A 21,075-nucleotide genomic window follows, 5' to 3' on the forward strand; every position below is an offset into this window, starting at 1 on the left:
TGTAGAAACTAGAAATAATCTCAAACCGCCATCCGGCGATTTGGGATATAAAAATACGTCTCATTATTATTTATTAAAAAGTACGTCATTATGCTTACACACAATAATTTCATAAAAACATTTTACAATTTTTAAATTGTATTTAAATTTAAACTATTGTATTTTTAAATGTAATTTTTCAACTAAATAAAAGCCGAGGGGGTGGCGCGCGCCCCCTGCGCCACCCCCCTGGATCCGCCCCTGATGTATAGTATATTGCAAAATAAACTTTAATATTTATACAATTTACTTTTAAATAATTATTCTGTTACAATAATTCTCTTTGTCATATTGTATAGGATTTCCAAGAATTATAGTCATAAATATTAAAATTTATGACTTTTTTAGTTGTGCATATTTTGCGCCCATATTTAGGTGATTGACCCTTTTAAATGATTACCATGAAATTATAGAATAAATGAAATAATTTTATAGTTTCACCTATTCCGTGGTGAGTATTAAACCCTGTCCCTGTGGACCTTAGATCATATACTTAAATATGATCTAAACCATACGTTCTCAAACTTTTTTCATGCATCGCCTACTTTGATTCTCAAAAATTATCCAGCGCCCCCTAAAAATGTTGTAGTGTATTTTAAAAACAGTATAGTTCTCATGCCAGCTATAACAGACGTAAAATCAATTATGAGGATATGTTGTAGGAATTTAATTTTAGTTTGAAGTTTAAAAGTACATAATACTTTTTAATCAGTATTGCCCTTCTATCCTGTTTCGACGTCACCAACATTTCTTAGGGTCTTATACCGCCCCCATGAAGACAATCAACGCCCACAGGGGGGTGCTATCGCCCACTTTGAAAATGACTGATCTAAACTGTGGACTGTGGTTGACGGTTGAGACGTAGGGCGATGGTAAACTCTCCCGATTTTTAAAGATAGTACTCTCTCGGGTCAACATTTTCAAACTGAAATATACATAATAATTCAAAGTTGCAATAAAGTAAACAAAACAACTAAGAACTGTAATACAAAAAATAATGAAAATACTATATCTCAAAAAATATTAGATAGAAAAAAATACCATAAGTTTTTTAAAATCTGTGTATTTCTTTTATTGAAATAAAATTTAAAAATTTTTATTTTATTACTTATATATTTTGTATTTATTTTGTATCTTAGATTTATTTTATGAATTTTTATTTTTTATTGTGTTTTGATTATAATATTATAGCTCATAGCAACTAAGGCATTAATTTATATTATTATTATTATTATATGATTGACTATTTTTAAATGAAACTTAAATTTATATTAGATTTATTTTATGATGTTTATTAAATTAAATAAGTAGTACTGAATACCCGGGAGAGTACATGTTTTCGTTAGGTAGTACTGGAGTAGACCTGGGAGAGTTTACAATCGCCCGAATCATATAACATAAGATTAAACTAATTAAAAAATGTTGTTCATTAATAAATAACGAATAATTGTGCTCGACTCTGTGTATCTACTGGTTATAGTGAATGTAACCATTGCCTATTAGGTAATTGTTATCCGAAATCTGTGATTGTTTTTTGTTATTTCGTTTTGTTAACAGTTATCATTTCGTGGGAGTTAAGTGCCGATAACAAAACGAATAATACGTGTAAGACGTAAACCCCGTACAATAGCAGCTGACGATATTGCGTGAATAATATTATTATATACCATTTCGTCTATTTTTATATTATACAATTATTTAACATGGGTACCTAACTATTATAATAATCTACGACATTAGAGTATTCACTGTTCAGTACTGAACATATTTTGAAAGTTCGTTCGTCAGTTCGTCTACTAGCCGAGTTCCAAGGTCTCTCAGTATCGGCGTGTTGTTTTCACGTCAACCGCCTTAATTCTCATAATAATTCGAGTAATCCAGTGGACACTGCTGTCCGCCACACGCCACCGCAGACCACACTGGGCATACTGGTGTAGTCGTATAGTGATTTCTCATTTCTTCTATAGTTTACACAGTCCGTAAATTCTCTGCGTCTGTGTGTGTGTGCATGCGCTATTGCGCCCCACCTGACCGTCATTATCATTATCGGTTTTTTTTTTTCATAATATTATGTATTATTTTCTCGTGGCCGCTGACGCGCGCACACGGTCACGGTGACGATACTCTCAAAGTCTCACTCATTCACCCGTCGGCACTCGGTGGCGACTACGACGACGAAATCTCTACCTATACCCGACCTGTATTATAATTGCGTGTACCTCTCACGTCATAGATCTATATAGGCATACATGTATAGTAGTTATGCCAGAGTGAACGGGCGATACATAATAATATACAGATCGAAACGATATCGCTGTGGGTAGTTATAATACTTTCCCTCTGCCGCTGAACGTTTTCCACATCGCCGACACAACAGTCGACACCGAGCTGTTAAATGGGCTCGATAGCGTCCAAGAGCACTGAAGGTGAGTTTTCGTTTTTTTTATTCGCTTTTAATTTTTTTGGTCGATAATAAAAATATAAAATTACAACTTTGCGGACACTGTTTTTATACTCCATCTGTTATTTGTCATTTCTCCAATTGTGCTTGAGCTTAACTAGGCTTTCTAAAGCTTTCCAGTAGGGTTATACTTTGAGTACCTACGTAATTGATTGACATTTGATCTCTTTGTACGTACACTCTAATACTCTATTCATATTATGCAGATTGCAGACCAATCCAACTAATGATGACTCAAATTATTTTTCAAACAATATTAATATTGTGCTACATTGGTATATTGCTACCTAAACCATTGCCTACAGCTTATATCTGCATACAAAACATTAAAAAAAAAATATATTATTTCTAAAAAAGTTTAAACACGCCATCTATATTGAAATAAAATAGTTTAAAATAAAAACAAAAAGTTAGGTCCTATCTATAAATTATAAAATTTAAAATACCAATTATGAATTAAGTTCAGATATATTAATAAATATGTGTTAAAAAATGAACTTTTTGAAGATACCTATCTGACCTCAGATATCATTTTAAAAAGTTAGATAGGTAACAAATAATCTAAAAAATAAAAATATTTTTTATTGAAATTTAAAGAATACCTATTATTATTACATCATGTTATTGATATATTTCATAAAATTATATATATTTAATAAATATAATTAAACCTTGGGATTGTGACTTGTGAGCATGTTAATTTAGAACATTTGGAATAAATTAATAACACTTTTTGTTGTTAAAACATAGGTCAAACTACAATTGTCTATAAATGTAATTATATTTCCCTAATATATTCAACATGCTTTTGTGTTATGTGAGTATTGCATTTTTTTTTTTTACAAATGTATGTAATGATTTATCATAAGATTTTCAAATATTATCAATTACTTACCTAATTATACAATAAAAATTGTATAAAAAATAATGGTGAACTTTGGCTTTTTATCATATCTGCATGTAATAGTTCACTACAATAATTTAATGATACATTTACCTAATTGTTTTAGTAGTTCAATAAAAATCATAACTACTAATAATTTAATATACTTATTACTTATTTGGTACCTAGACTCTAGAGTAATTATTTATTATTGTTTATTTTGAAATTTGAAATATATATACATATGTACCTAGTATTTTCCTGTTATTGAATTCATACCTGTAAACATTGCTCTTTTGATTTACATTTAAATATCTGAAATATAAATCATTGCATTTACCATGTATTATATAAAATTAAAATTATTAGAATATAATAGGTATTTAATTATTTTTCAAACATTTGAGAGGCCAACATTTTTATTAGTTCTAACCTACCTATATTATAATTATGCATTCATTAAACATAAAAATGTACTTGCCTGTTATGACATTAAATAGCAATAAACAAATTTTCATATGGCAAACGTCAAAATAGTTGTACTTTATATTTCTGTATCTAATTAGATATTTAGATGATTTTAATGATGGCTAAATGAATATGATTATCAATAAGTTTATTTATTTTTAAAATGTATCATTTTTTTTGTTAAAACTACAAATAATACAATAACCTTACAAAAACCTTCTTAATATATTAATTCATGGTAAAAACCCATGTTGATCTAAACTTCAATTTTAAATAGTTTATATATTAACCATTATTATTTTTTATTAGTTATTACTTTTAAACATGGTACCTATTTTATAAAGATTACCTATAACAAAACTAATTAGTATGTATGTAATGTTCTTTATTTTATAACATAATTAAGGTAAGTATGTAAGTAAACTTTAACTTAGCACATATTTTTAAAGTATAAAATTAGTTAAACAGAGTTGGTTAGTTTAAAAAATGTTAAATATGTATGATAGTGTATGACTAAGACTAACTATAGTTTATCTGTACATTATACCTATATTATTTTTAAGTTTTTGTATATAGGTACCATTCAATTTATTAGTATTATTATTAAAGACCCAATTTTTGTGCAGCTAAAACCTAACAAACATGTAATTAAAATGATGAAATGTACAAAGTTGTGCAAAAATTTTAATTAGGAATTATAGGTAGGTATGAAATTTATCATTACTCATTATAGGTACTTCAAACTATTTTTATTGCTATTTATTTTTTATAATATTATTATTTATTAGTTGGCATTAACTATTAAGTATTATATTAAAATATACAATTAAAAAAAAAAAATTAATTTAATTTAAATAAAATAATAATAAACTGATTTACAATATTTGATTAGAATTTATTGTCATGTACATTTCCAACTTTTTTTCTGTAAAATGTTGTCTTCTGTCACCTAATGTGTTTTAATTGTATAAATACGAGTTAACTATAGCTGCTATGGCTTGCAAATAGACTGTAGTACTGTGTATATGTAATCGACAATTGTAGTAGTATTGTCATTATCTTAATTACGTCTTATTATATTGATATATATATAATTATATTATTAGATATAAAAGTCCTATACTTCATATAACAACATAATACAGCAATGGTAAAGTATATAGATATACAATAGATTATGGAACAAAAAGATTTGTGCAAAATAATAAAATAATATAAAAAAAAATATATGTAAAATAAAAAAATAATAATATAATATTATTATATAAAATAATCTACATCTCTTGATTTGATTTTGTAGCTTGTTTCTATAGGATTTAAAACATACCATTAAAAGATGCAATTACACGGAAATCCAGTCTCTCTAGTTATTACTAACAACTTATTAGTTATCACATAATTGTTATTGATTAACTTTTATGTATTCAATTTCTACATTGAAAACTAAATAAGATAGTCTAGTTGATTTGTTTTACAAAAATTTCAAAAAACTAAAAATTTGTATTCATGCATTTTGTAAATCTATTATATTTATTTAAGTATATTATTATTATTGTATTTATTAATGTATTAACGCCAAATGGTAGTTGTGTAGGTAAACAAAAATAAAACGTATACCTATATATAACAGTTAATAGTAAGTTAAAATTAATTGAATGTAATACAAAGCATATATTAAAAAGAAACTAAATATTATTCAATTAAGACAGAGAATCTGAGGGAGCATTAAAGAAACATAGCATTCAGTTTATTAAAATTTAAATTATTTACATGTTTATAATTGATATTTATTTTATAATTTCATAAAATTATAATTAATATCATGTGTTAAATAAATGAATAGATAGTATCTAGAGACTATTCTGAATAGTACCTATACATTTAAGTACCAATATTATATATTTATGTTAGCAATTCTATATGTACTATTGTAAGCAGCAATTTATTCTTAATAATTCTATAAAAGTTATTCTATTTGCACATACAAGGTTTTACACATTTTTATGATTTTTAATTTATATAACTCATTGAACAATACATTTTGATAGAAGATAGGTACTAAGTATACAGTTTAGAATCTACTAATTAAATTTCAAAGTAATTAAGATTCCTCAAAAATGTTAGTCTTGGGATTTCTTTACCTATTTAATATTATTATAATTTGTATTTATTACCTATTTATTTTAATTTAAGAAAAATCTGAAGTCCAGACAATATTAAGAATGCTAAGCGAAATGAAATTTTTCTAATGAGGAAATGGAATGCATTTATCACTTTTTATTTATTGTGATTACCTTAAAATAAATTAAGTGAAGCTGTGAAAGGTACCTTTTCCTTTTGTCCAGATTCTAGACTATGGTGTCTAGTGTTAACACTGGTTCGGGACAGTCAGCATCTATGTACTGTGCTATTCCACTATATGGTGTTGCAAACATACCTTAACACAAAATTTAAAAATAATTTGTTTGTCTTTTGAATTGTTAATTTTATCTATATTTTATAATGTATATTTTTGAATTAAGCAGTTTAAAGATTTAAATATTTGTTTAAAATATAACTTGCTATATAATAATATACCTGATAAAACTGTTTGCATGATAAAATAACAAACTAATATGCCTCATAGTGTGAATGTCATCAAAATTTATGTTTACTTATTCATATGTTTGTTACCACTTTTATAATTCATTGAAATTATAAAAAAAAACTTATATGTTATCATAAAAATCATTTCACGATGGTTAATCATATTCATATAAATAACATTCAATATAATAAACTTCCTAGTATGTAGGTGTATACATACCTACACATAAACATACTTATGTATACATGTATATTAAAAATATTCACCATATTTAATATTTGATTAGCTTAATGCTATCAAATTATCAGTAATCATCATCAAACTATTTAAAGTGAATTCCTATCAAACTCAATTCTTTCACATTTATTAACAAAAATAAGTTGATTCATTTTTTTTTTTATGTGCATGCTTTCAGGCTATTAATCCAGTATATCATACAGGGATTGAATGTTATTTATTCGAAGACTAGTATTTAGAAGTAGTATACGTTCCCAATTGCGTGTGTTTTGCAGAACAATGTCGGGTGTGTGTTTGTTTACATTTATTGTATTTTTATCATTTGCTTTTTGGTATTTTTTTTTTATTATTTCATTAAAATGCACTTATTTTGTTCTAATGCTTTAAAAATATATTTATGTATAATAATCTTACTCACTTACTCATTATTATTTTTATGCGTTGATAATTATTTAATGTATTTACAGGTCCCAATGATGATGTCATTGAACAAATTGTGTGTAAAGAAAATGACATTCCTGATAATGGGTAAATTTTACATAAAATTTAAAATTACTAATAATCATTACATCTAATTTTAATAATAAAAAATAATAGAATGCAAGAATTTGAGATTGGAAACAATGGGAATAAAATTTTAGTTGTAAAACAAAACAATGAATTTTTTGCTGTTGGATCAAAATGTTCCCATTATGGTGCACCTTTAGTCAAAGGGGCTCTAGGAGATGGTACAGTAAGATGTCCTTGGCATGGTGCTTGTTTTAACTTGAAAACTGGTAAAACTAATACTTATTAAACATGATGCTTATTTAAATATGTTTTAAAACTTTTTTTTTTTATATATATATAAATAGGTGACATTGAGGATTTTCCTGGTTTAGATAGTATTCCGAGTTTTAAGGTTTCTGTAGCTAATGGAAATGTAAAAGTATCCGCCAAGAAATTTGCACTTGAACATTCAAAAATTGTTAAACCATTAACTAAATACAATCCAGAAAATAAGCGTACATTCATTGTCGTTGGGAGTGGTAATTAATCACTAAATTTAATTATTTTATTGTAAATTGAAATTGCTAAGTAATAATATACTTTTCCTCTAGGACCCGCTGGTACAGAATGTGTAGAAAAATTAAGACAAGAAGGATATGATGGTCGATTGATATTGATCACAAAAGATAGTTATTTACCATACGATCGAACAAAACTAAGCAAGGCTTTAAGCTCTGAAGCTACTAGTATTTTATTACGTTCTCAACAGTTTTATGAAGTAAGATCATTTTATTAAATGTAGTTAGTGTAAAATTATGTTTAAAAACTTAATATTTTTCAAACAACTCACTGATCGTTGTATCTCAAAAACTACTCTATACACACTTCAAATTTAGAATAGTGGTTCCTTTAATACTTAAAAGGATTTTAAAATATGTTGCATTTAAGTGGATTAATTAATAATTATTCACCGCCAATATGTATTGTGCGGCACGACACAGTGGCCTGCGTTTTCCAGCTACCTGTAACTTATCCTTTTTTGCCCGTTAACTATGTGTTTGATACCGGCATGTAATCATGAATTGTTCCGAGAAGTTTAACAATAAAAATAATCTACAAATTTTAATAACTTTATTTCTTCATTGCCTTTTTACACATATGTCCCAAATACTCTTCTAAGTGTCATTACGTCGTCCAATTTTTCATTTTTTTGTCAGAGGGGTGGTTATATTTAAACATTACGGTTTTTTAATGTGTCTCACATGAACAATTAGATGTAGCATTTTCTAGAGTTGGAAGACCAGACCATTTATACGTTAATACACCACAAAATAAAACGCTGAACGTAGTATACCAAGAAGTTTTAACTTAGGTCATTTTAAATATTCATAAATAAAGTTAAATTATACAAATTATAATTATAATTTATTTTAGAAACATTAGAATCATTTGTAAATATTATTATTTTTTATTCAGCCGTTACTACTATTTAGCACTCTTGGTTAATTATAAATGTTGATTAAACATTTTTTTCTACTTTAAATCATAACTATGTGTTGATTTAAGAATTTAGAGAAAGTAGAAACTGCACACGGGCAAAGCCGGGTAATTCAGCTAGTTAACTAGTGTAATATTAGATACATAAGTTAATTTTAAAAATAGTAATAACATCATCAATACTTTTTTTTTAAATTAGTTTAGCTTGTTTCTTATGTGTTAAAATGTATTAATGTGTTTTGAAATTTACATAAATCAACCAAGTTTTCAAAAATAATAAAATTTTATTTCTGTTTATTTTATTACTTTATAAAATTTTAACTATTTATTTATTTATAAATTATATATTTATTTAATTTTAATCTATAATTTTTTTATATTTTAGTCTGGAGATATTGAAATGCTAACTAAGACTAGTGTAGAATCCGTTGACACTAGTGCAAAAATTGTACATTTATCAAACAATGAACAAATAACATTTGATGCTATGTTTATCGCCAGTGGAATGACGTAAATATTCATTTTATTTAAATAATTAGTTTGTTTTCCTTATGATTGCTTATATTTAGGCCTCGTTCTACACCTGAAGTTTCCAAGTATGACAATGTATTAACGTTGCGCACAATAGATGATGCACATAAAATCTTTCAAAGTTTGTCTTCTGATTGCCATTTAGTTGTTATTGGATCATCATTTATTGGTAAGGTTAACATTTTTAAATGTGAACTAAAATTATTAAAATTAAGTGAATAATGAACACAATAAAAACATTTTTAGGAATGGAAGTGGCTGCTGCAACTTTTTCTAAAGTAAAATCAGTGCATGTAATTGGCCGTAGTGATGTACCTTTTAAAGAAAGTTTAGGAAAAGAAATTGGTGAACGAGTGCAGGAATTATTTGAATCTAAAGGCGTAGTATTTCACATGAAAACAAGTGTAAAAAATTACATTGGTTATAATAATCGACTCTCTGAAATAGAGTTGTCTGATGGACAAAAGTTAAAAGCTGATGTTTGCATCATAGCCACTGGATCAAAGACTAATGTTGATTTTTTGACTGGTTCTAATATTGAAATTAACTCTTCTAATGGGGCAATAGAAGTTGACGAGGTATGTTATTTTTTCTTTACCAGACTTAATGTATTAGTGATAACATTTAAAAATTATTTTTTTAATTTATAGAATTTGGAAACTAATGTAAAAGGAATATTTGCCGGTGGAGATGTTGCTAATGCTCCTGTCTACCCCACAGACATTAAAGCGTCTTTAGGTCATTGGCAGCTGGCAACATACCATGGAAAAATTGCTGCCTTACAAATGCTTGGCAAAAAAACCCCTATTAAATCTGTACCCTTTTTCTGGACAGCATTATTTGGCACTAGCATAAGATTTGCTGGTATGTTTTTATTTTAATTTTAAATTTTTTTAATCTATAAATTAAAATTTTATCTTTTTATAGGATACAACCGAGGTTACACTGATGTTCTGATTAATGGAGATCTTGAAAACTTCAAAGCTGTTTTATATTATTGCAAAGGAAATGAGATTGTAGCTGTAGCAACGGTTGGAAGTGATCCAATTGCTGCACAATTTGCTGAATTATTAAGAAGTGGTAGGACATTGAACAAAGATCAAGCAATTGACAATAAATGGTTGACCGAGGAAGAAGATACAGTTGTGTGCACCAGACTATGATTAACTGTGCTTTGAATCAAAATTATAACCTTAATTTTGTTTCAATATTTTGTTAACTAGTAATTTAAATATGTCACATATATATTTAAATGTTTATAATCACATTAATTTATTTTAAGTTGTATTTTTCTTCATACATTCACAGACGATAAAGTAAATATAAAAACTATGTTATAAACAATCTAATAATTAATTATTTGTTGTTGAAGCTCTTAATAACTTTCCCAACCATCAGTTGACCTAAGATGACTTAAGTGACTTCCCATTGGCTTATGTTTTGCAAATTTATCTGCTTGTAATACTTTCCATTTCCTCATCCATTTTTCAAAGCGACCCTGTTCTTTTGAATGTCCATATGACTCTTCCTACAATTACAAGCAGATTTAAATTCTTAACTATCTTGATGTAAGTTTAAAATAAACAGTTAATTCAAACAATATAAACATTAATTCACTAATGTTTATCATAGTGTATATAGTAATTTATCATACATACTATAAAAATGATAAATATAAATCAGATCTTTAAAAAGAAAATGTATATAATGTCTATTTCAAATTTCAATGTATATTTATTTACCTGTGTCAAATATGAGTGCCTGAGGTAAAACATATTTTGCTCTTCTCTTTGAAGATCTCTAAGTTTATTATGTATATCTAACCCAGTGACTGGTTTGACTAAACGATGTTTCCTATAATAAATAAAGTGAATTAAGTAGAACACATTAAAATAATTTAAATTTTTTAATAGAACATTTTATAATTTTAATTTTTAAGAATTTTTACCATTTAAGTAAATTATTTTAGACATAATTTAAAAAATAATACAGAAAAAAATCAAAATTATTGAAATCAATTTTAGTATATCTTAATATACAAATATAAATATGGTAGTAGTGAATGCTGATTATATAAAAGTTTAAATTTTTGAAAGTAATTGAAATGTATAAAATTATTGGTAGTGGCAAGTTTTTATTTTAGGGGGGCTAAAAGTACCAAGACAACACAAATCCTACCATTTAGATAAGTCATATGATTATTATTTATTAGTAAATAATAGGTAAAATGTACAAAGAAAATTAATTATATCAGTATACCACATTAATAATAGGTATTTACAAATATTTTTAAATATTTTGATCGCATACAAATTAATAAATTCCTCATTTAAAGAGTTTTCTTATTTTACTTCAATTCTAAAGATTCCCAGGAGTATTGACAGTAGGCAACTTTTTATTTCATAAGACAAAGCAAAAATTAATTATGATAATATATAAGCTTATTGAACAAATTTGTATGAATTTTAAACCCAAATAAAACATAAGAAATATTCAGGGGCGTATTTAAAGGAGGAGTCTGTGCCCCCTCCTCCGTTCACTGTATTTTATATTTTTGTTTGTGCCCTCCTTTCCATAAAAGACATTTCTAAATAGGCCCCTGGAAATATATAGTAATTATTATTTATAAGATAGGTAAATAAAATGCTTATAAAGTATATAATTGTATAAACAATACAACTCAAAAATTATACAAAATTTAAAAATAGGTTAGGACAAAAAAAAAATACCTAAATTAGGTATAATTTTATTTAACTATGATTCCTAAGAAACATAAAGAGTAACTTACTTATATTTTAGAATTTATAAAAGTTATATTCTATGTCTATAGCAGTTAATATTAATTTTTAATTTTAATAAAAGTTGTACTTGTGTCCATAAATGTAAGTATAAACATTATTTTTAGATACTCATTCACTTTTAAAATATTTCTTTACCAAGTCAACTTATAAATATAATGAATAAAATTTGATACAACAAATTTTTCTAAGTCCCGTGAAATTTGTATTATGAAAAAAATTAGAAAATCAATAAATATATGATACGACATATGAGCATATAGATAGGTAAATACTGAAAGATTATTAATGTATAGTGTTTCTCAAAAGCCACCAAGGTCTAGAGCAATACTACAGTGATTTTCATTCAATGTTATACAGTAAAATATTAATAATGAATAGATAAATAGTAAGTTTTGATAATATTGTGCCATGACTGTAGTATACAAATTTAAAACTATACTACTATAATATGGTGCCTTAAAATTTTAAGTGAAAATTAAAAACTAAATTGCTTTTGAAATTCTCTTTAAATTTGTACCCACTTATAAAAATTTCATAATAATATGTATCAATGAGCATTTAATTATTTAAAAAAATATATAATAAATAAGAAATATAAAAGTAATAGTAACTTACAGCGTTTTTGAGGAATATCTCAGGTAGATCAATAAATAAATCATGAGTCATTCAAATTATAATACATAAATTAAATACTAAAATTAACTTTATAGATACATTGTTTTAAACTAACTGATTCTAGCTTTCATATTATTGATTTGTAAGTGATTAATTTACTTAAATTAAAATTTATAATAATAACTAATAGCCAAAACTAGTAACATAATATTATAATTTTAAAATATTTTATACAATTCAGCTATCCATTTTAAATCTGTATCTCGACATAATAATTATAATAGTTAAATTTTTAATTTATTTATATATAAGAATTGTACATACCCTTTGAAAATATGACCCCTGGGTAATTTGGACAAAAGCGCATCCGTTAATCTCATTTTGAATTATTTAATATTTCGTGAATTTTTTATTGAAAATGTTAAAGAGGAAATATTATATTAATGAATTTCAAATTTGAGAGTAGCGACTAAATTAGTAAATTCATAGGATAATTCAAGATTCAAGTATTTACTATTTAACTTTTTAACAATAATTTTAACCACACAGTCCGATGCAATGATAATTGATAAGAACTTGTACTTATTTTTTTTTTCCTATGGATTGCCCTGATAAGTTTATTTAGCCATGGTATAATATAGTATCTCGCTAAGGTTTATTGTTAAATGATAATAATATTATCTATATATATTAGGGACTTCGAGCTTCAAATCTCGGTAGTCGGTATGAAATGTGTAGTGTACTAGATATCTCAGATTGTTTTCCAATTAATACGAATCCAACAGTTAAAATTTTTAGTCTTTAAGTTAAAAGTTTAATATTTACGTTTAAATAGATCAATAAAAAAATCGTTACATTTTTGAAATATATAATATCGGGTAAATATTAATGTTATATGTTGTAAAAATTATCTTTAAACAAATGTAAATTATTTGTGAAGATTAGTTTGTATCTATAGAACTTATGATATTATTTTTTAAATGACCTCTATTTACATATATTTTTATACCTTTATTTAAACATAGTTTATTTTTAGGCATATTTTGAAAGAAGGCACAATGAAGTGTTTCTATGAAGTGTTGGAAGTGTCTCGCGATGTCTCTACTGACGACTTGAAAAGATCTTATAAGAGATTAGCATTAAGGTGGCATCCCGATAAAAATCCAGATAATGTTGAGGAAGCTAAAGAACAATTTCAATTAATTCAGCAAGCATATGAGGTACTAGGCGATCCGCGTGAACGTCAGTGGTATGACAACCACCGCGAGTATATTATTAATAGTGGTGATACACCTGTTAATGAGCTTAATCTTTTTAAGTATTTTTCACCTTCTTGTTATAAAGGCTTTGGTGATGACGATAAAGGATTCTATTCTGTGTATCGTGAGGTATTTAATACTTTATTGATCGAAGAAAGTGTTTATTTCGAAGTGGATCCTGATGAAATTCCAACATTTGGTCGATCAGACAGTGACTATGCTGAAATTGTGCGACCATTCTACAACTTTTGGTGTGGTTTTAACACACATAAACCATTTGGATGGTTAGATGAATATGACATACGGCAAGCCCCTAACAGACGTGTGGTCAAATTAATGGAAAAAGAAAATAAGAAGATTCGTGATAAAGCTAAGAAAGAACGTAATGATAAAATACAAGCATTAATAGAGTTTGTACGTAAACGTGACAAACGATTAAAAGCATATGCCGAGACTCTTAAGTTAAAATCAGCTGAAAACAGTAAGCGAATGGAAGAAGCTAGAAGAAAAAGAATAAAAGATAAACAAAAAGAAATGGCCAATTATAAAGAATCTGATTGGTCTAAGTTTTCTAATGTAGAAGAGGAGTTAAAGGTAATTGAAGAAAGTCTTATTGCCGAGTATGGAAGTAGTGATGAATTTGAATCAGATGATGAAATGGCCAATTGTTTATACTGTGTGGCTTGTAATAAAGTATTTAAAACAGAAAAAGCATTTCAAAATCATGAAAAGTCTAAAAAGCATAAAGAAAATATCGAACTTATCAAAGTTGAAATGTTAAATGACGAACAAATGTTGAATAACGAAGAGCCTATTAATAATAATAGTTCTTCTGATGACGATAGCCAAAGCCAGTCTGGTGAAGAAAGTGTTATAGACGAAGCAGATTACGATAGCTCAAATAGCAACGTGGAGTCTTGTAATAGTTTAAGTAGTGAAACTGAAGCATTAGAATTTACTACAAATAAAATAAAGAATATCAATCTATTAAATGTTCAGAATGATATTGATACAGATGATATATTAGAAGCTGATTTAAGTAGTGAAGAAGAAACAACAAATGTAAAAAGAAAACCTAGTAAAAAGAAAAAGAAAGATTCACAGACCATTAATGAAGTTAATGTATTATATTGTTTGATGTGTGATCAATCTTTTAAAACCGAAAAAGCTTTACACAATCATCAGACATCTAAAAAGCATAAAGACAATGTTATATTATTAAGTGCTAAGAAAACCAATGATGATGATCATAATCCTATTTCTGATAACGCTGATAATAATCCAGTGCCAGATGTGGAGACTAAAGTATTATCAGAAGAGATTCAACCTCAAGCTGAATCAACAACAGAAAAGTCAACAAAAAACAAAAAAAAACCAAAAATAGTTGAAACTCCTAAAATCAAAAAGTCTAATCATGCTTGCGGTGTATGTTCATCAGTATTTTCATCGAAAAATAAATTACATCAACATTTAAAAGATGCAAACCATGCAGTTTTAAAAACAGTAGTTGTAAATGATCGCAAATGTAAAAAAAAAGGAAAATAATTATTATATAATCACTTATTTTATTATAATTATTATAATTATTTTTTTTGTTTTTTGTCATTGTGGTTGATTAGTTTAATATGTTTATGTATGTAAAATTATTATTACTTATTTTTTGAATTTTGTTTCATAAAATCTTTATTTTTATGACTATAGAATAAAGGTTTTACAATAACCTGTTTTATTCTTAATTTCAATTAAGAAAAAAATAATTAAAAATTATAATACTGTATAGAACATATTCAATCATTTTATAAATATAATATCAGAATTTTTATTTACAATCGGTAAATACTTATTAATAATAAGTTATTATTCATATACTGTATAATATATATTGTAATACCTATAGAAGTTAATAAATCATGTACTTAATATAATAATATTATATTTTGTATTGATTTACTCATATCAACAGTTATCAATTTTGTTATTCAAAAGGTGTAAATTTTTTTATATTAGCCTGCTAATATATTAAATAGAGCTTACGTAATTAGTAGCTTACTAAATTAGTGATTTACAAACTAATCCAATAAATCATTGGTATAGTAGGCGGTGGTAAACTCTCCTGGGTGGTCAAGTCAACATTATATTAACCTGAAAGAAATATGTAAACTATTCAAATACTTTTTTTTTTATTGAATAGTATTTGAAATACTTTTGTTTATTCCTTTAATTCTTAATTTATTTCTAATTGTAATCCTTTTTAAATACAAAAATACAGTGCCGTCGTGGTCATGCTTCAAAATTTAAATAATAATTATAATATAAATATTAATTATTCATTTATGGAAAATTCGATGTTGATTTTGGTTTTCTTCTATTAAAAAATAACAAACACGACATCAGAATTTTGAACAAATAATGCTTTTTGAATGCAACACAAATTTTTAATGAATATACCCTACCTAAATACCTAGAATTAAATTGAATTGTTTCTTTTTTTGTAATTGAAGATTCTTTAAAATACTTTACTATAGAATCTATAGTATAGATAGTATTTGTGTGGTATTTTAAATATTAATAATAAAGATTTATATTATTATATGATTAAATTTTTTTAAAGGCATTTAAATATGTATTCAATTTATTTTATAATTTTTATTTTATTTTGACTATAATTATAATAGCCTATGACACCATTTTAAAAATTAAATTAGTAATACTGAAGTAGACCCCGGAGAATTTACAATCACTTGGTACATCATGAAACTTTGTTGCCTAGGACCTATAGTCTATAGAAGGTGGGGTCTCCTTAAATACAGAAATTAAATTATTAATAAACATGGAATAAATTATTAACATAAAATTTATGACATAAATTTTTTCATTTATTAAATAAAATTATTTTTAACATTAACTAACTTCTTTAAATACATATAAGTATGTCTGTAACGACTGTAACGTAAACGATTTAACAGATGTATAATCAGGGGAGAGTGAGAGACCTTAAGACATCTTTGATGGGGTAGAAAACTATTGAGTTGATGTAATTTTATTGTCAAGTAAAGTTTTTGTCTATGATAAAGATAATTTATTTCTGATTAGTAGAGGATTACCCTAACCAAAAGTCCCGATTTTGCCAAGACACTACTGGTTTTAAACCAAGTGTTCTGGTGTCCCGATAAAGTGTTCCGGACAGTGATTTGTTCTGGTTTTAAAATTTTACTCGATAAAATATCGATTTTCAATTAGTAGAAAACATTTTCGTCCTATATCCTATGCGGGTGTGCATTATACTGATAGCAAATAAGTTGTTGAATTTAGTTTTCTTTTGTCGGGTTCAAATACAGCTGTGAAATGTGTATTTTCTCTCATAAACAGCACATGGACAAATTCAAGAATGGTAAAATTTTTACCGTAAAAGCTTTTCTTTTTATAAAAACGTGCTTCAATAATATACATCTTGTGAAGAATTCTGTAGCCAAATTTTGGAAAACAAATCTTTATTTAAACAACTTCATGGATCAGCCAAATATTTAGTAAACTCAACAGAAGAAGAAACCCTGGACTCTGAATGAATTATTATTACATTTGTTTGATTTTTTTACAAACCTGAGCCGAGTGCGCCATAAAATTTGATTGAAAACGCATGTAAACCATAATTTATAAATAATATGAATAATAAGTTTTTGTATAATAATGCTTGCATACATAATTAATTTAAAAATATATTATTTATATATATATATATCCATTCAAAATATCCCAGGTTCAGGAAAATATAATCTGGTAACGCTAGATTAGTATACTGCTATTGCCTATTACTAGTATTACTACTATTATTCCATAGAGCCAATTCAGCCATCCCTTTTTGTGTACTGCAATAGCGCCAGTAGCAGTACATATCTAAATTTAGTTGACATATATAGGTATGATACGATACGAACACAGTCGCTTTAACTCGATAATCAACATCAAACTGTGGAACGAAATTTTCCTTCTCTTCGCTGTTTAAAAACTTGGATGCGATCAAGAATATCCGAAGAATGCTTAAATGGACTGGCATTACTTAATTTTTATAGAAATGTTAGTATATTAACTGTGAAGAAGTAATTGATGAATTTACCAAACAAGGGGGGCAGGGAGGGGACAACTCCCCCCTAGCTTTCCTACTAGTTAAAATAATTATATCCAAATTGACCAAATTAAATATTCTTAAATTCCAAAAATCATTATTGGTACCAAGGTGTATTGATATTTGATATAGGTAATATATAGTAGGTAGGAAAATATTTCTTTTTTTTAAAGATTGTAAATTTTATCCAACTTTGAAGAGAAGTATTATTATTTATATGACTTAATTGGCAATGCCAAATCAAAAAGACGAAATGATTTTGTAATATTTAAATTTTTTTATACAAATTATTTTTGTAATTTTTTAATTTTTTTATACAAAATGTTTTATTAATTTAACCTAAGAATTATTCACATTTTATTTTATTGTACTGATAAACTGGAATGAAAATAATATTTACCTATTAGCTTACATAGCTTACCTATTTACACCGTTTTTATTAGACTTAGGCTGAAATTTTATTCAAGATGCCCCCACCCCCGTAAATATGTTCTAGATGATCCACGCCTGATTTAAGTATTATATACGGATGTCTGAGGGGGAGAGAACGTATTAAACTCACTAAAATTATTTTGTACATTTTTAAAATATATTAATGCATTTTTTATTCATTCAAAATTGTTTAATAATTATTAAAAAATATATATATATAGTTAAATAGTTTATTATACATTATTAAATGAAAAATATTGTATTCTTTTGGACAGTGGCGCTATAATATATAATATAAACAGAGTGATTCTTTTATCAAACAACACTCGTTATTTCAAAGAGTATTAATGTTTTTGAAAATATTTTTTTACATAGTTTCAAATTGTTAAAAAAACAACGTTTTTACTAAAAAATTATATTTTTTATCCTTATAATTTTTTAACTTTTCAACTTTTTTGAATGATAACATAGATTTTTAATTTCATATTCCAAAGCAGAATAATTTTTTGAGTATTTTGTTATATAAAAATCGAATTTAGAGCGAGTAGTTTATGAGTTATACTTATTTAAAATTTAGACAAGCGGAATAGTGGACAAACATTTTGCGGGGTAACCCCGTACCACTCCACTCCGCGCAACTAAACTATACGAATAACTCATAAACTACTCGCCCTAAATTCGATTTTTATACATCAAAATACTCAAAAAATTATTTTGCTTTGGAATATGAAATTAATAATCTATGTTGTCATTCAAAAAAGTTAAAAAATTATAAGGATAAAAAATATTTAAAAATATAATTTTTTAATAAAAACGTTGTTTTTTAACAACCTTAGACTATGTAAAAAATTTTTTTCAAAAACATTAATACTTTTTGAAATAATGAGTGTTGTTTGATAAAAGAATCATTCTGTATATATATATATATATTTAGTATTTAAAAAATATTGTCTTAGGTGAATTTAATAGGTATGGGATCACTTTTGTCATTGATTGCACAAATTTACATTAAGCTTTAGGTGGGTGTCGAAATTTTATAGAGGTGCTTATATGTCATAGATAAAATTGTGGGTGTCACTGTTTCAGGCCCCTAAGCGAACGGATCCGAGTGCGCCGAATAGTAATCCATTTAAAATAACACTCATTATTAAAAAAAAAAATCAACGTGAAAATATTTCTGTTATATAATAATTTTAAATTGTTACAACAATAAAAAAATTATACTTAATTATTTTTAATAGTGAAGTATCATAGTAGTAGATTTAATACATTTTACAGAGTAGTCCTATTGTACTTGTACCATTCAGGACTCAGTAATCAAAATTTGTAATCGTACTAATAGTTATTTCATAAACTATGTAATAATATTTAATCTATTCTGTGGTAATACCTTCATATTAATATATCACCGAATAGATTTCATCTAGTCAGTGGACAGTAATAGATAGGGAAACATAGTCGATTATCTATATTAAATTTAAATCATAGACCATACTACCATAGTTGATCATCTATCTTTGATTGAAAATTTAAAAGTTCAAAACTATGAGGGTCTGAGCTTAAGAGGAATATTTTAGAAAAATTAATGATATGAGTCTACGGTTGAATTGTGAATAATTATTATTTTATTAATTGCTGTCATACAAGAAAAAGTTGACTTTACCACCAGTACACCACTGTTATAATATCACTTCAATAAGCTAGTCGAATAGGCGGGCAGACATTGGCTGTCACATTTCGGATATGTTGCAATATAAAACTACATAATTTAAATAAAAAATACTTCTATACTGTAAGTACAGTATTATAGTAACATAATAACCTGCAGGCTACAGAAAAAAGTAAGGACGGAATAACGGAGTGATTAACGGATAAAACTAGTTTGAATCGAGTAGAGGAGGAGCCGGGAAACGTCATCTGTATTTTTCTCATAAAATCTTTCATAACGACAGGCGTAAGCTGAGATACGATAAGTACCTATAAAATACTGTGATTTTTACACACGCGCAAATTCAACAATACAATACATCTATGAGGCTATGTACTATGCAATATAGGTACATACTACATAGGCATATAAATAACAATGATTGTTAATTGTTATATTATTATAAATTATAATAAACGGTTTAGACGGTTTAATGATCAACGATCATACTAATACTAGCTCGTCGTCGAAATAAGATGACTCTAACGGCCTGTCGTCGATGAACGGCTAGTATTATATAATATGAAGAGATGAAAGTCAAATAAAATAAAGTATAGGCAGAGGCGCATCTTATAATATAAATAGGACTAAATCGCGTGATGTTCTTTTTTTTATCTCTCTCCCGGTTCTCCTGAAAAATCATACGGAACAAGAACAAGTAAGTGCGAAAAATACGTTACGGCGCCCGGGAATGCGTGAAAAAAAAAATGCTCCCGTGACCCGTTTGTATGTAGGGGTGACGGGGGGGGGATGGTCCTCGTGCGCCAGAGTCTATGCGTCTCCGTACGCATTGATGCGTACGTGTGGTGATTTTCCCCCTCCCCTACGTTTATCCCCCCCAACCATATCAATGTTACATCTCGTCCGTAATCTATGGTGACGGCGCCATTGGTAAGCGGGGGGGTCGCGGGCCGGACCGTCGTCCCGGCGCGGCAAGCGGGCGGT

At 26.7% G+C, this 21,075-nt stretch overlaps 3 protein-coding genes across 4 annotated transcripts; 2 read left to right on the top strand and 1 right to left on the bottom strand.

The window, feature by feature from the left end:
• The first annotated feature begins 2,112 nt into the window (after positions 1 to 2,112).
• LOC113560503 (apoptosis-inducing factor 3-like) lies at positions 2,113 to 10,463 on the top strand. 2 transcript variants are annotated; one of them, XM_026966406.1, is made up of 11 exons: positions 2,113 to 2,465; positions 6,854 to 6,961; positions 7,143 to 7,203; positions 7,273 to 7,451; positions 7,530 to 7,703; positions 7,776 to 7,942; positions 9,047 to 9,171; positions 9,231 to 9,361; positions 9,439 to 9,770; positions 9,843 to 10,056; positions 10,120 to 10,463. In XM_026966406.1, the coding sequence occupies exons 2-11, from the start codon at positions 6,886 to 6,888 to the stop codon at positions 10,353 to 10,355; spliced, it is 1,695 nt and encodes a 564-aa protein (XP_026822207.1). In that variant the 5' UTR covers positions 2,113 to 2,465; positions 6,854 to 6,885; the 3' UTR covers positions 10,356 to 10,463. The 2 variants fall into 2 exon arrangements, with proteins under 2 accessions (XP_026822207.1, XP_026822209.1); XM_026966408.1 differs by lacking the exon at positions 6,854 to 6,961 and having other exon boundaries at positions 2,114 to 2,465.
• LOC113560504 (ribosomal protein 63, mitochondrial) lies at positions 10,436 to 13,111 on the bottom strand. The gene is made up of 3 exons (XM_026966409.1): positions 12,933 to 13,111; positions 10,935 to 11,046; positions 10,436 to 10,720 (listed from the first exon to the last, which is right to left on the bottom strand). Exons 1-3 carry the CDS (start codon positions 12,986 to 12,988, stop codon positions 10,568 to 10,570), a joined length of 321 nt encoding a protein of 106 aa, XP_026822210.1. The 5' UTR covers positions 12,989 to 13,111; the 3' UTR covers positions 10,436 to 10,567.
• A 208-nt stretch (positions 13,112 to 13,319) lies between these two features.
• Positions 13,320 to 15,455, top strand: LOC113561175 (dnaJ homolog subfamily C member 21). The gene is made up of 2 exons (XM_026967448.1): positions 13,320 to 13,486; positions 13,645 to 15,455. Exon 2 carries the CDS (start codon positions 13,667 to 13,669, stop codon positions 15,410 to 15,412), a length of 1,746 nt encoding a protein of 581 aa, XP_026823249.1. The 5' UTR covers positions 13,320 to 13,486; positions 13,645 to 13,666; the 3' UTR covers positions 15,413 to 15,455.
• The last annotated feature ends 5,620 nt before the right edge of the window (positions 15,456 to 21,075 follow it).

The sequence above is a fragment of the Rhopalosiphum maidis genome, chromosome 1 (assembly GCF_003676215.2).
Source record: "Rhopalosiphum maidis isolate BTI-1 chromosome 1, ASM367621v3, whole genome shotgun sequence".
In the NCBI taxonomy this organism is placed as follows: domain Eukaryota; kingdom Metazoa; phylum Arthropoda; class Insecta; order Hemiptera; family Aphididae; genus Rhopalosiphum; species Rhopalosiphum maidis.

Excerpts from the sequence above, each read along its gene's own strand:
- LOC113561175 (XM_026967448.1), top strand. The coding sequence starts at position 13,667 with ATGAAGTGTTTCTATGAAGTGTTGGAAGTGTCTCGCGATGTCTCTACT.
- LOC113560503 (XM_026966406.1), top strand. The coding sequence starts at position 6,886 with ATGTTATTTATTCGAAGACTAGTATTTAGAAGTAGTATACGTTCCCAA. Across the intron at positions 7,452-7,529 it reads TTGTTTTAACTTGAAAACTG|GTGACATTGAGGATTTTCCT; the intron begins GTAAAACTAATA and ends ATATATAAATAG. Across the intron at positions 9,172-9,230 it reads TTTATCGCCAGTGGAATGAC|GCCTCGTTCTACACCTGAAG; the intron begins GTAAATATTCAT and ends GCTTATATTTAG.
- LOC113560504 (XM_026966409.1), bottom strand. The coding sequence starts at position 12,988 with ATGAGATTAACGGATGCGCTTTTGTCCAAATTACCCAGGGGTCATATT. Across the intron at positions 11,047-12,932 it reads AGGGGTCATATTTTCAAAGG|GAAACATCGTTTAGTCAAAC; the intron begins GTATGTACAATT and ends TATTTATTATAG. Across the intron at positions 10,721-10,934 it reads GGCACTCATATTTGACACAG|GAAGAGTCATATGGACATTC; the intron begins GTAAATAAATAT and ends TTGTAATTGTAG.